Raw genomic sequence first — 14,223 nt, forward strand, 5'->3', positions numbered from 1 at the left:
AGTACTACTGATAGGAAAAAAGTAATAATATCATTTTGGTTACAAAGTAAATGTCACCGAATACTTGATTGATATTAAATACCCAAATGAATTACCTACCAACCAAAGTTAAGAAAGTTAGCTAGAGAAATAATGAATATACAAAACAATTTGAAACAGCATGGTATAGTAAAACAGAATTTGCCATCATGAAATTCAAGTGCAGGGGTCAGCTCTGAGACCCTGGGCAAATCATTTTACCAATCTGTTAAATAGGGCCAAGATTTATTTACTTTACACAGTGGCTTACAAGGATAAAATTGAATAGTAGATGTAAAAATGCCTTACAAAGTACAGTGTTCTGTGAATGTTACTCATTAGTAGGCTATGTAAATAGAGAGCTATGAAGATAATAAATCAATGAAATAAAAAGAGCATGTAACAAACAAACAAAAAAAGAACTTACATTTCTCCAATGGAATTGGACAATCTTCTCATGTGCACTAAAAGAGCAATCTACCTCAGGGCACTGTAAGAATTTTTAAGAAAGGCTACTCAATGTTTTCCATAAAAAATTTACCTTACTACTATATATACAGACATATTCTGGTCATATTGCATAGTATCCCGTCTATGTGGTGTAGGTGTTTAGGTATCACTGAATACCTAAAACAAAAATCACTCCAAACAGAGTTGCACTCTCTAAGTATATAGTACAGTAATGCATATCATTTACTTCTCCACTTGAATGAATGCACGACATCAGCAATGTTGTAAAATGTTCTTAATTCCTAAAGTTAAGGGGCACGCCTACAAACTGAAAGAGAACCTTTCCAAACTAAGAACTTTCTTTTTAACTTTTTTACTTCTCAAATATCCTGGTTAAAAGTACTTAGTACGGTGTAAACCATCCGTAGACGGTGCTGGGCCAAGGCAAATTACACTGTGTGGTTAGTCAAGGGCAGCCTTAAAGGAGAAAGAACTCACAAAGGCGCACGGAGCAACCGGAGGAGAGGCCCAGCCTCTCACAGAGCAGACGAGGCGCATACATGCAAACAGCTGCCAGACCTCCCTTCTCTTTTACTGTCATCTCACACTTCCTGAAGCAGTGGGCTTCCCACCCTCAAACTGCAAATCCCAGAGTTACTGTCCCAATTTGGCAAGTCATCTAACAACATTTCTATGAAAACTATAAACTTTTAAGGGAAGGAACCTCAGAATTTCTACCAAATACACCCATTTTGCTAAATAAATATCACGACAACTAAGAAAACCTACTTTCATATGTTCGGACATGTGTTTATCATACTTCTCTTGATTTTTAAAACCACGATCACAGGTATCACAAAAATAGTGAAAAACTGGTTCCTTTCTTTTCTGCAAACAAAAATGAAGAGGCATTAGGCTTTTGGTGAGAACTCTAATCATCAGTAAAAATACAGTACATATTTTGATTTTTCACACAACCCTTACAAGTGGCAAACACTTCTGAATACATTTTTAATGAAGGGATGATTCTGTTTTTATCTTTAACAAATACATTAGGAAAAGCCAGGCTTGTTAAAAAATTTTAAATCTGAGTAAAGCTAATATAAATTGTGAGTAGATTTAAAATTGGTAATCTAATTAAAAGTTAATAGAGCATATGTCAAAATGACCTAAAAATAAATATTCAGGGTAAAAACAGTATTTCTTCTTTTAGGAAAAACAAGTGCGTGCGTGTGTGTGTGTATATTTTAACTACAGAATGAGAAAAAAACAACTATTTAGGTAAATATTAGTTTTTTTTTAATTCCCAATTTACTATTTTTATGTTTAAACATAAAACAAAAATGATTATTACAATGATAGGCTATATAGGGCCCCAACTGTTCAATGTTGAGATTATGTTAATAAACATACTTTCACAATATTTTGTTAATATTAGTTACATAGTTTTGATGCCAAAATGAAGGGTACTAATCTCATGCTGTAGATTTACTCAATTATTCTAAACTAATAAAATTATTTACACATCTTAAAAGTTGAAAGACCAGATTATAAGCTACATCAGAATAAAAGAAGCCTATTTTAAGACTCAGTTTCTGAACATAACGAAGGGTTGTTCCTCATTAAAAAAAACAAAAACTTTTAATTTCATCCTTCTCCTCCCAATATGCTAGTAAAATAAATAAATTAAATATATAATATATATTATGTATAACATATATATTATACTTTTGTTTACTTCATTGAAGTTTAATAATATTTACATTTATCTGTAATCATAATTCCCTTATATTTACTCCTGATACTATCCTGAAATGGATTAAATGTTTTCCTTTTCTACAATTTCTCCATTTATTTCTCAAAAAGATTTTGCTTGAAGTTTTTACTTACAGCCAAGACCCTTAAAGATCCTTTTATGCAAGGCTCTGCTGTGTCAATAATGAATGCAAAACACTGAGACAGTTATGATTGAAACACAAGATATGAAACAGTGACATAGGGACCAAAGTGTCACATTCAAGAACATCTTAAAAAATACCCTTTTTTTCTGTTTTCTCCTGGGAGACATGTTGAAGTCATTGACCTTTGCATCATGTTTTCGTGGAAGATAAGAATGTTTAACTGAAAAACAAAATGAGACCCAGAAATGTTTGCAACTATACAATTATTTAAAATTTTGCTACAGAATGTCATAAATACTTGAGAAAAACAGTGGTAAACTACTTCTAGGCAGAATAGTAATTCAAAAAAATTAACAAAGATTAAGACTAGTTTACCAAATAAACATTTTTCAAATTAATACATATTGGTAAGATTACATGTCCATAGATGCTTTGGATGTCTAAGTAAAGGAATGGACAAGCTAACCTGGTAAAATTCCTTGTAGTTATTTCAAACATTAGAAACATAAACTGGGGACTTCCCTGGTGGTCTAGTAGTTGACTCTGTGCTCCCAATGCAGGGGGCCTGGGTTCAATCCCTGGTCAGGGAACTAGATCCCACGTGCCGCAACTAAGAGCCCACATGCTGCAACTAAAGATCCCACACGCCGCAATGAAGATCCCATGTGCCGCAACTAAGGCCCAGTGCAGCCAAACAAATAAATAAATATATATATTTTTAAACAGAAAAAAGAAATGTAAATGGTGCTGCAGCCGAATGGAGCTCTTTCAGCATCAATTTTACATCAGGAAAACAGACCCTTGTGAAATACATTTCTTCTCAAATATTTTTCCTTTCTTATTGCCATGACCCAACTCTGAAACCTTGATCTTTCACCCAGATCACTGTGACAGCCTTCCAGACTGGCTTCCAGTTCCTAAGTCCTCTCTTCCAACAGACCCTGCACACTGACACCACAAAAATAATCCTCCAGTCATAACAACACTGCTCAAGACCCTGGAAGCAAGTAGCTTCCTTGAGTCCTTCGATGAGATCCCACTTTGTTTTTTCACCCTGCTCTTCCCTGTACCTTCCACATACTATGCTTCAGTCATACCAGAACACTGCAACCTTCAGAACTCACCTTGCACTGACACCTCTTTGCTTCCACCTAAAAAGTATCTCTTCCAGAATATTAAACATCTCCCAATACACTTCTTCCAAAAGTTTTCCCCAACTTTCTCCATACTCTGAAATCTCCTTTATATGCCTCTATCACCAGTCACACTGCATTGTGATTTATATTTATGAACCCATCTCACCTCGCTTGGGACTGTCTTAGGCACATTCATATCCCCAGCATTAGGCATACAGTAAACACTGATTTGGATTCAACTTAATGTAAATTGAATTGTTCTAAGCGAACAATTGCATGGCTTTAAATATGATCTCTATGCTAATGACACCCCGATTTACAGCTCTAGCCACAAACCTCCCCTGAAAGTACAAACTAATAGCTAACAGCCAGTTCAGTATCTCTACTTGACACAAATCATATTCCAAACTCAACTCCTGGTCTCCTTTCCAAATCTACTCCCTCATCCTTCCACTTGCTTGGCAAAAAACTTTAAGTTATTCTCGTCTCCTCTTTACATCCCATCCCACATCCAATTCCTCAACAAATTTTGCTGACCCTACCCTACCTTCAAGATATATCTAGACTCCAACTACTTCTCATCACCTCCTGAGCTCCACCTTGGTCCAACTCCCCAGTATCTCTCACCAGGTTAACTGCAATACCTTCTTAACTCATCTCCCTTTCCGTCATTTCCAATCAGTAGCCATATTAACCCTTTGAAAACATAAATCAAAGCATGCCACTCCCCTGAACTAAACATATCATAACAGTAGAAGTCCCACGATCTACAAGGCCCTCTTCCTCTATGGCCTACGACTCCACCCCAGGCTCAGTCCTTTCTTGCCTCACTGGGTTCCATTCTGATCTATAGCTTCTGCCTCCAGGCCTTTGCACTTGCAGGTCCCTCTGCCTGTACCGCTATCCCCCAGATACATGCTCTGCTCTGATCCCTCACCTCCCTGAAGTCTTTGCTCCAATGTCACCTTACGTACGACTGACACTGACATTTAAAACTGCACTGCCTGTCACTCTGCTCTCTCTCCATAGCACTCACTGCCTTCTAATACACACTGCTTTCTTTTGTTTATTGTCTGTCTTCCTACACCAGGAGATTTAAGCTCAAAATAAAGATATTTGTATGTTTTGTTCACTGCTATATCTCTCCTTCCTGGTTCATAGTTGGAATTCAATAAATAATTGTTAAACTGAATGAAGAGGCAGGAAAAACATAACTGGAACGAACTGTGAGACATTAATGACCAGACTCCAATAGTGCAAAGGCAGTATCAGAAGGGGAGAGAGCAACAAGGGTGGAAAAGGAGTGGGAAGAAGGGAAAAGGAAAGGTAAGGGGTGGTACAGAGAGGAGTAACAACCTACCCGGAGTGTTCTGGGGCTGCCGATGCCAAGGAAGAACACCAGGAGACTGTGTCCAGTACCATGATGTTGAAGCCTGGAAATTCCAGGAAGGCTGGCCATTGAGTTGACGCTGAGAATCAAGGGGGGACTGGGCGTCGAAAGGGGGCTGTGCCCCGGGAAGAATCTGGGCGTCAAAGGGGGGAGGCGCCTCGGGGAGGCTCTGGGCCTCCGCGGGGGGCTGCGCCTCTGAGGAAGGTTCGGACCCTCCTGCGGGAAGCGACGAAGGCGGTGGTGGCGGCGCAGGCAGCATCGCCCAGAACATCCAGTTGTCCGGCAGCGAGGCACCGTCGCTCAGAGGCTCCAAAGTGGGGGTCACCTCGGGAGCTGAAAACCACCCCGTGCGAGTCACGCAACCACTTGCCGGCTCACCCATGCCATCCGCCTAGTAGGGAAGCCAGCGTGCGAAATGTGGAGCAAGCTTTAGGCGTCACTTCCGTTACCGCTAATGAGACAGGTCAGCCAATCACAGGCTGCCACGTCATTGGTCGGGGCCGGAAAAGCTTCCCTCATTTTTTGCGTATGGCGGGCTACCTCGCGGGGGTTTGACTCGGCGTGGATACACCTGTGTGCGAGACCAGTGTCTGCCACCACGGATGGCGAGGGATCTTATCGGGCCGGCACTGCCGCCCGGCTTCAAGGCCAGCGGGTCAGCGGAGGACGAGGAGCGGGACCCCAGCCCCGGTAAGCGGCGGCATGTCCCCTGCCCGCCAGGCCCTCCCACCCCGTCTCTGGCCAGGCCCAGTTCTCAGAGTACTGGTCCCGAGGCCCGGGAGGGCGGAGGAGTGGCGAGTGGGCGCGGCCCCACCCGAGCTAACGTTCCTTCCCAAGCGTGGCCGTGGGGCCTGTAGAAATGGGGCCTGGTAATCATTATCACCAAGAAGTATTCGCATTTAGTTCTCGATGGGCTGGACGCTGTGCTAGACGATCGATGCACAATGATTTAATTCAATGATTTAATACTCTTGGCCACTGTATAAGGTAAAGATTATTATTTCGTGTTGCAAATGGGGACACTGAGGCCCAGGCTGTTGCGCATACCACACAGTTAGTTAAGTGGTGGAGCCCGACTTAGAGCGAAGCCCGTACTCCGAACCTCTGCGCCCTAGCCCCCGACCTGCCTTCCTAGCCTCTCGTCCTGTCCTGACACACACGGCTCAGAGCTCAAACCAATACGAGTTTCTGCGCAGTTCTTCAATTCTCTAGGCTCCTTCGGCCCTCGCCCTACTCTTCTTGACGTACCTGACAAACTCCCACCTCATCCTTTAAGCCCTAACTTCAGTGTCACCTCAGTGAAGGCTTTCCACACTCTCCCAAGCATTGTCACACCTTCCTCTTTACCCACGGGTTTTCTGCCTACTTACTTACGTCACATATTTAATACACTGTTTTCGAATAACTTGATGACGTATCTGTCTCCACCATTGCACTATAGTCTTCTAGCCTTAACACATAGCAGGCACCTCGTATTTGCCAAATAAATGCTTCTCAGACTCCTCCGTGGTGAGTATCCATCTCCTTTCATGTTTGTACTAATTTGTAGCCTGGGACTGACTGAAGTTGGCAAAGAGCAAAGCTGGAAGAATAACTCTTCCATTTCTGAATCTAATTTGCATTCTTCGACTACCCAGAGGCCGTGTTTCCACCTAGAGGTTTCTTTCCAAGTCTTGTTTCTGCTATAGCTGTTAAAAAGTTAGGCTTTTATTTTAGCAAGGAAGGTTCCATTCAACTAAGGTTGAAGAAAAGTGGGGTTAACCAAACTTTTTATTTAGCACACAGGTCTGAGATGGACCAATTTAATTTTATTTGAATACTCCGGAAAATTGAGTGCTGGGAAATGTCCTCTGAGATCATGTTAAAAACACGGGGGTGCAGATGTTTTCTCAAGACCAGTCTGCATACTCCAGACACTGCTTTGTGTAAGCTGAGTGGAGCCTGGGCTCTTTTGACTCTGACTTTATTCTCCTCATCTGCGGCAACCTTCACGCCACTCATCCCAGCCACATTTGCAGTCACACACTGGATCCTATTCCACCTCTGAAAACTTTTTTTTTTTTGGGGGGCTGTACTGTGCAGCTTATAGGATCTTAGTCCCCTGAGCAGGGATTGAACCCGGGCCCTTGGCAGTGAGATCATGGAGTTCTAACCACTGGACCGCCAGAGAATTCCCCCATCTCTGAAAATTTAAATTCAGATATTATTCTCAGCCAGAACCCCTTATTCATCCATCATTCTTACTCAGTTACTCTCATTACAATTTTTTAATTTAATTTTTTTGTTTTTAGTCTCATTGAGCCATGTGATCTCTGCCTCAGTCTGTTTTGGCCTTAAATTTCCTTTAATTACTTCTGTCCCCACTCATCTTAGCCTCCATGGTCCGTCCATTCATGCCTTCTCTTGCCAGTGTTTTCAGCTGCCTTATCCCATTTAGTATTCTGTTAAACCCATCTAGCAAAAACTCAGCCCTGGATCAGTCCAGTCGTTTACCCCTGATGAGCCCACACCCAGGCTTCCAAGTGCTGCTAGAAGAAACCTCACCCCTCCACAGGCTAATGCTGCTAAAAACTATAGTCTCCTCCCTGGCTGGATCCACAGTTCTGCCCAGCCATCCTCAGACGTTTCCCCACGCAGGTCTCCTCCCCCATGGTCAACCATGGCTTTTTAAAACCTTCTCTTTCTTCTTTACACTCTCTCTCCATCTACTTCACAGAAAAAGTAGATGCCATCTTAAGAGAACTTGCTCACTTTTCTTGGCACAGTACCTAAAAACTTTCCCAAACCTCTGCCCAGCTCTTTCGTCTTCCCTTTGATTATAATGCAAGAGGGGAACTACCTCGTTCCAAGGCTAATCCTTCCATTTTTACTGGGAACCCCTTCCCTCACTAGTCCTGGGCACTCCTTGCCCTTAGCATTTAACCAGAACATTCAAATCGTTCCCATCTTCATGAAGACTACTCCACATCCCCCAGTAGCTACTCCTCTTTCTCTCTGACCAACTCTGGATCCTCCCCATTTTCTCCTTAACCCACTGCATTCTGGCTTCTGTTCTTGCCAATCCACGGAGACCACTCTCACCAATTTCACTGTGGAAATAAATGAAGACCACCCGCCAATCGTCTCAGCACCTTTTTGCTAAATTCAAGGCACCCTTTTCAGTCCTGACCTCGTTTGACCTCACAGCCACATTTCCTCCTGGTGATCCCACCTCTCTTCTCTTGGTTCCAGCCACTCTGAACACATTTCTAGATGTGCCAGGCCCTTAGGCTTTAATTCTTTGCAGATGCTTTTCCCTCTGCCTGGACCACTCTTCCTTCAATCCACACTCCCTTTGCCCTGCTAACTCAATCTCATCTTTTAGCCTCAGCCCAACCATCACGTTTGTTTGGGTTTTTTTTAAATTTATTTATTTATTTATTTTTGGCTGTGTTGGGTCCTCGTTGCTGAGCCGGGGGGGCTACTCTTCATTGCGGTGTGCGGGCTTCTCATTGCAGTGGCTTCTCTTGTTGCGGAGCATGGTCTCTAGGCGCACGGGTTTCAGTAGTTGTGGCACGCAGGTTTAGTATTTGCGGCACACGGGCTCTAGAGCACAGGCTCAGTAGTTGTGGCACACAGGCTCTAGAGCGCAGGCTCAGTAGTTGTGGCGCACGGGCTGAGTTGCTCCACGGCATGTGGGATCTTCCCGGACCAGGACTTGAACCCTTGTCCCCCGCATTGGCAGGCAGATTCTTAACCACTGCACCACTGACGTCACTACCTACTCCCATCAAAAGACAGTTGGGGCTTCCCTGGTGGCGCAGTGGTTGAGAGTCCGCCTGCCGATGCAGGGAACATGGGTTCGTGCCCTGGTCCGGGAAGATCCCACATGCCACGGAGTAGCTGGGCCCGTGAGCCATGGCCACTGAGCCTGCGCGGCTGGAGCCTGTGCTCCGCAACGGGAGAGGCCACAACAGTGAGAGGCCCACGTACCGCAAAAAAAAAAAAAAAAAAAAGAAGACAGTTGGATGCTCCTTATTGACATTTCCATGACTTAATCCTGTCACAGGATCAGCAAGCTTTTCCTGAACCAGATAGTAAATATTTCAGACTTTGCCAGTCAACAGGCAAAACCAAGATTATTTTAAAAATATGTATATAACAAGAGAGCAAAACAAATTTCCACAAATCTTTATTGTTGAAATTCAAAGTATAACAGTATAATTTTTTTGCAGTTTAAGTCTGCTAATGAGAAGAATGGAACTGCTTTGGAGGGAATAACGTTTTGTTTAATTGGGGTTCAGAGTCAGTGTTTCCTATTATGATCGATTGCTGATCTATAATGAGATTTAATGTGCTTTATACTTAGTACTTCTTTTTGTATGCATAATTCTGTGTGATAGATATTACAAGGGAAACATATGGAATATATGACATAATCTCTATTTTCATGGAAGTTGTAATCTACTTGTAAAATTACCATTGCAGTAGAAGAGCTACCTTAATGACGCGCATCACTGCTTTAGGAAAGAGATGGAATAGTTCATCACAAATGCCTAAAACAATTTTTTGAGACATTTTATATAGTTTCGAAGTGATACCTATAAAAAAAAGTGAAGCTAGGGGGCTTCCCTGTTGGTGCAGTGGTTGAGGGTCCACCTGCCAATGCAGGGGACACGGGTTCAAACCCTGGTCCGGGAAGATCCCACGTGCCGCAGAGCAACTAAGCCCGTGTGCCACAACGACTGAGCCTGCGCTCTAGAGCCCATGAGCCACAGCTACTGAGCCCACGTGCCACAACTGCTTAAGCCCACACGCCTAGAGCCCATACTCTGCAACAAGAGAAGCCACCGCAACGAGGAGTAGCCCCCGCTCGCCACAACTAGAGAAAAGCCTGCGCGCAGCAACAAAGACCCAGCGCAGCAAAAAAAAAAAAAGAAAGAAAAAACAGGAGCTAAAAAGGAAAAAAAACTTCTGTCTTTAATACTTAGGAGCAAGAGGAAGATGGAGAGAGCCAAGAGTGAAATGTAATCCCCTAGGCTCTTTCATGTTAAACTATAACCGCCTAGAATTTTGAAGAAAGGGATATTTATGGAAGGTTGTATGCTCCCTTGCTATATTCTAAAAGGTGCTTTCTCTAGGAATTAGTAGTACATACAAAGATAAACCAGAAATCAGTAAAGGCGTTATTCATTACGGTCAGAAGTCAGGTATAATCTCCACTTATAGTTGGGGAACATTTACAAACGAAGACATAACTGTTCTTCAGTCTTAAACAGCAGTTGGAGATATGAATTTTATCTTTTAATTCTTATTGTTTTCCTCTTTTTGCTCACTGATTGTTCTTTTCTAGGCATGCCGTATTACCAGTTTAGCTTTTTTTAAAATATATAAATTTATTTATTTTTGTCTGCTTCGGGTCTTCGTCGCTGGGCGTGGGCTTTCTCTAGTGCAGCGAGTGGGGGCTGCTCTTCATTGCGGTGCGCAGGCCTCTCATTGCTGTGGCCTCTCTTGTTGAGGAGCACGGGCTCTAGGCATGTGGGCTCCAGAGCACAGGCTCAGCAGTTGTGACGCACGGGATCTAGAGCGCAGGTTCAGTAGTTGTGGCACACGGGCTTAGTTGCTCCGCGGCATGTGGGATCTTCCTGGACCAGGACTCGAACCTGTGTCCCCTGCATTGGCAGGCAGATTCTTAACCACTGCGCCACCAGGGAAGCCCCAGTTTAGCATTTATTTTCTATAATTCCTTCCTTTATTTAATGATACATGGGAGAATGTAGAAAAAATGCATCCAGTTTTTTAAGATAAAAGTTTGGATTTTTGAAGTCAATTTGTTGTGTATTGAGCACTTGTTCTATGGTAATACAACAAGGAGCAATAGGAAAAAAATTTCAGAAATAGACCAGTGGTTCCAACACTGAGCCTGCTTTCTCCCCTGAGTTTTATATTAATATACCCAAGTACCACTGATCATACCACTGAAATTTCTAATGGGCATGTTAAACTGAAGGTGTGAAAAACAAGCTCTTAGCTCTTCCCCCAAACATGCTTCCCTCCTAGTCTTCTCCATATTAGAGAATAGCATTACCATCCTCCTGGCTAGCTAATCAGGCCAGAAACCTACGACATCCTCAGTTCCTTTTTGGCTCTCACTTCTCACATCCAAACCATTAGCAAATCCTGCTTCTTCAAAGCAGTTGCAAATCAAACCATTTCATATCAGCTTTCTAACTCATCTCCCCTACTCCTGATTCCCTATTGACCACAAGCTGAGTTTTTTGTTTTCGTTTTTGTTTTAATAAAAAAGCTAATTCAGATTATATCTCCAGACTCAAAACCTTGCAGTGACTGCCTGTTATAACTAAAATCCAAACTCAATTACCACAGCCTATGCTCACATTTATGGAGTGCCTGCTGTATGCCAGATATAGTGTTATATGCTTTTCAGATATAATATGTATTCTTCACAACAGCCCTATGAGATTGGATCTACTGTTAACCTCACTTTACAGATTAAGAGAGTAACACAGGAAGGTTAAATGATATCCAGATCACACAGCTAGGAAGTGGCTGAGCTGGAATTCACAGCTGGAGTCTGGCCCCAAAGCATAGAGTGTGGCCCCTTTGAACCATCCAATTTTGTCTTGTCACTTTGCTTACTTTGCTCTAGCCACACAGGCCTTTTTGTCCCTCAAGCACATCAAGCTTGTTCTCTCCATAGGACTTTCACACTAGTGATTCCTCTATCTAGAATGTTCTTCCCTCAGATTGTTGCATGACCACTGTCATCATTTAAGTCTCCCTACAAATGTCTTCTCAGGGGAACCTTCCCTGACCTCTGTCTTTAAAATTACCCTCTCACGTATTCACAGTCACCTTTTTTTATTTGTTTCTTTTTTAAGTTGTTTCTCTAGAAGTACTTACTCAATAAATATTTGTTGAATGGATGGATGTTGACTTTGTTGAATGTTGTTTAATATAATGGTTAAGAGGTTCATATCCTAGCTCCACTATTTAGTTGTGTAAAATTGGGCAAGTTACTGTCTCTCTGCCTCAGTTTCCTCATCTGTAAGCTAGAAGTAATACTGCTTTCCTAATAAGGTTGTTGTCAGAATTAAATAGGGAAATGCATGTAAATCTCTTTTACGTTTTTGTTGTTATTAATACTGAAGGAATAGCATACCTGGGAAGCTCTTTGGAAAATCATATTTCCAGGCCCTACTCCAGGCCAACTAAGTCAGAATCTCTGGGGCAAGGGCCCAGGAATCTCTTTTTTAAAAATATTTTGGCAAGTCTGATAAACACCCAGGCTTGGGAACTATGTCAGTAGAGTTTTAGCATCACTGCTGAGGATCGCCATAGACAGTTGGGTCTGTGTGACATCATACAATGACATCATGCAATAATTTATAATTTTGCTAAGTCATGAAGTGAAAGCAGTTCACTATGGTGAGTGGGCACAGAACACCCTTACCTCTTCCTTGGCATCTGCATCCCAATGTGACCTCATTCTCTTCTCTGAATCTCTACTAGTAAGCAGGAGAATTTAGAGTGCCTCTACTTTTGTTTCTGCTTGGAAAATCATCTCAAACAGAAAGCTAACTGAGAAGTATGGTAATACCAATAGAGGTATTTTTAAGTGGTGATTCTTAGTCAGAAACCAGAATGGATAATTTTGATTTTTACCATGTTAGACTGTGGAATGGCAAATTTGTTGTTTGGTTAGCTCCGTGATAGAAATATTGTCTACCATACGCTGTCCATAAGGAAAAAACAAAATCATGAAACCATTTTGGCAGTTGCACCAAGCAAAATTGCAACCAATGCAAAAATTGCAAGATGACAGGTAAATTATGTGCTATTGCTATATTTATAAGTTTGGGTGTTAAAGCTTTTGTGAATCTCGTAGTTAACACTGTGTAAGACATGATTTCTGCCTTCCTGGAGTTGGAAAGACAAGCCCACTGTACACAACAGGAACAAATGAGATTAAAGTCCATAATAAATGATAGCCAGCCAGTGCTGAGAATTTCAGAAAAGAAAGTGTGAAATGTCAGCTAGGGAGTTCATTGAAACAGTTGTGGCTACTTATGACATACACAAGACATCTTCTTTAGTTGCAGGACCAGCTCTGCCCCCTAATTATAAAAGCAGTAGTTCAAAGTCATCAGACAGCGACGAGGACAGTAGTTCTTTGTCTGAAGAAGGAAATCAAGAATCTGAAGAAGATGACACTGGTCCAACTGCAAGGTGAGTCACTTATTACATTAAATGGTAAACCAATCTTCCAATCTGGTGTACGCTGGCTAGAACAGAGAGCTAGTAAGGGGATATCATAACCTGCATTTATATAGCACAGGAAGAAATTACTTCATGTGGCATTTCCTCATGAACTACCTTTCAGAAAGAAATTTATTTTAGTAGTATATAGCTGTGGAGATATCTAGAATTTCAATAGAAGTCTTATATAAGGAATTTTCCTTAAGGTATTATTGAAGTGATTAAATATTCTAAATAAACCATACATCTTCTTTTTAAAATTATGTATGCAGGGAACTCCCTGGTGGTCCAGTACTTAGGACTCCATGCTTCCAATGCAGGGGGCACAGGTTTGATCCTGGTTGGGCAACTAAGATCCCACAAGCCACACAACCAAAAAAAAGAATATGCTTTAAAAAAAAATTACGTATGCAGTATGTGCTTTTTGTTTAAGTAAGTGAATGATTCCCTCTGACCTAGCCTTACTCACCACAGGTCGATGTAAATAAGAAGTCAAATCTTTGTTTATTATTGGATAGCAAGGTCTTTTTTAAAGCATTTTAATGAGTAAGAGACAGAAGTAGCAACTTAAAGCCTTTACTTAAGTGAATTTAAAAACCAGTGCCATAAACTTTTTGCTCAAAAATATCTAGCAAGTAGAGTATTTGAAACTTCATTGAATGGACTCTTAAACAACACAGAAAATATAGAAAATTGATATTATTACTGCTGTAAAGAAGTAACCAATCTCTATTTTTAGACCATAAGTGAATTTCAAGAAAAGATTAGTATAAGATCTGTGGTAGATTTTTTTTCTTATTTGACAAGATTATTTTATTGTTTCAGTGTTTGTACAACTAGTTGAAGTTAATGTTCTTTTAAAAATGGAAATTTCTCTATGAAGAAAATTTTGACATACATGCATAAAATTACACTACTGTGTTTTCAGAAAACAGAGGAGAAATCAGGATGACGATGATGATGATGATGAAGGGTTTTTTGGACCAGCCCTTCCTCCTGGATTTAAAAAGCAGGATGATTCTCCTCCAAGGTGGTAATGTGTACTACTTCCTGCCAGTCTTTTCAAGTG

At 41.6% G+C, this 14,223-nt stretch overlaps 2 protein-coding genes across 4 annotated transcripts in view; one reads left to right on the forward strand and one right to left on the reverse strand.

The window, feature by feature from the left end:
* Positions 1 to 5,321, reverse strand: part of NUFIP1 (nuclear FMR1 interacting protein 1) — a 52,636-nt gene extending 47,315 nt beyond the window's left edge. For both annotated transcript variants that reach the window (XM_067713912.1, XM_067713910.1), the window contains exons 1-4: positions 4,866 to 5,321; positions 2,507 to 2,589; positions 1,258 to 1,356; positions 446 to 508 (exon numbers count right to left, since the gene is read on the reverse strand). In XM_067713912.1, coding sequence (XP_067570013.1) covers positions 446 to 508; positions 1,258 to 1,356; positions 2,507 to 2,589; positions 4,866 to 5,277 — 657 coding nt within the window. In that variant the 5' untranslated portion in view covers positions 5,278 to 5,321. The remainder of the gene's footprint in view (positions 1 to 445; positions 509 to 1,257; positions 1,357 to 2,506; positions 2,590 to 4,865) is intronic.
* Positions 5,322 to 5,386: 65 nt separating this feature from the next.
* GPALPP1 (GPALPP motifs containing 1) overlaps positions 5,387 to 14,223 on the forward strand; it is a 34,620-nt gene continuing 25,783 nt past the window's right edge. For both annotated transcript variants that reach the window (XM_067713890.1, XM_067713889.1), the window contains exons 1-3: positions 5,387 to 5,585; positions 12,992 to 13,124; positions 14,083 to 14,184. In XM_067713890.1, coding sequence (XP_067569991.1) covers positions 5,498 to 5,585; positions 12,992 to 13,124; positions 14,083 to 14,184 — 323 coding nt within the window. In that variant the 5' untranslated portion in view covers positions 5,387 to 5,497. The remainder of the gene's footprint in view (positions 5,586 to 12,991; positions 13,125 to 14,082; positions 14,185 to 14,223) is intronic.

This window comes from Pseudorca crassidens, chromosome 18 (assembly GCF_039906515.1).
Source record: "Pseudorca crassidens isolate mPseCra1 chromosome 18, mPseCra1.hap1, whole genome shotgun sequence".
Classification (NCBI taxonomy): Eukaryota; Metazoa; Chordata; class Mammalia; order Artiodactyla; family Delphinidae; genus Pseudorca; species Pseudorca crassidens.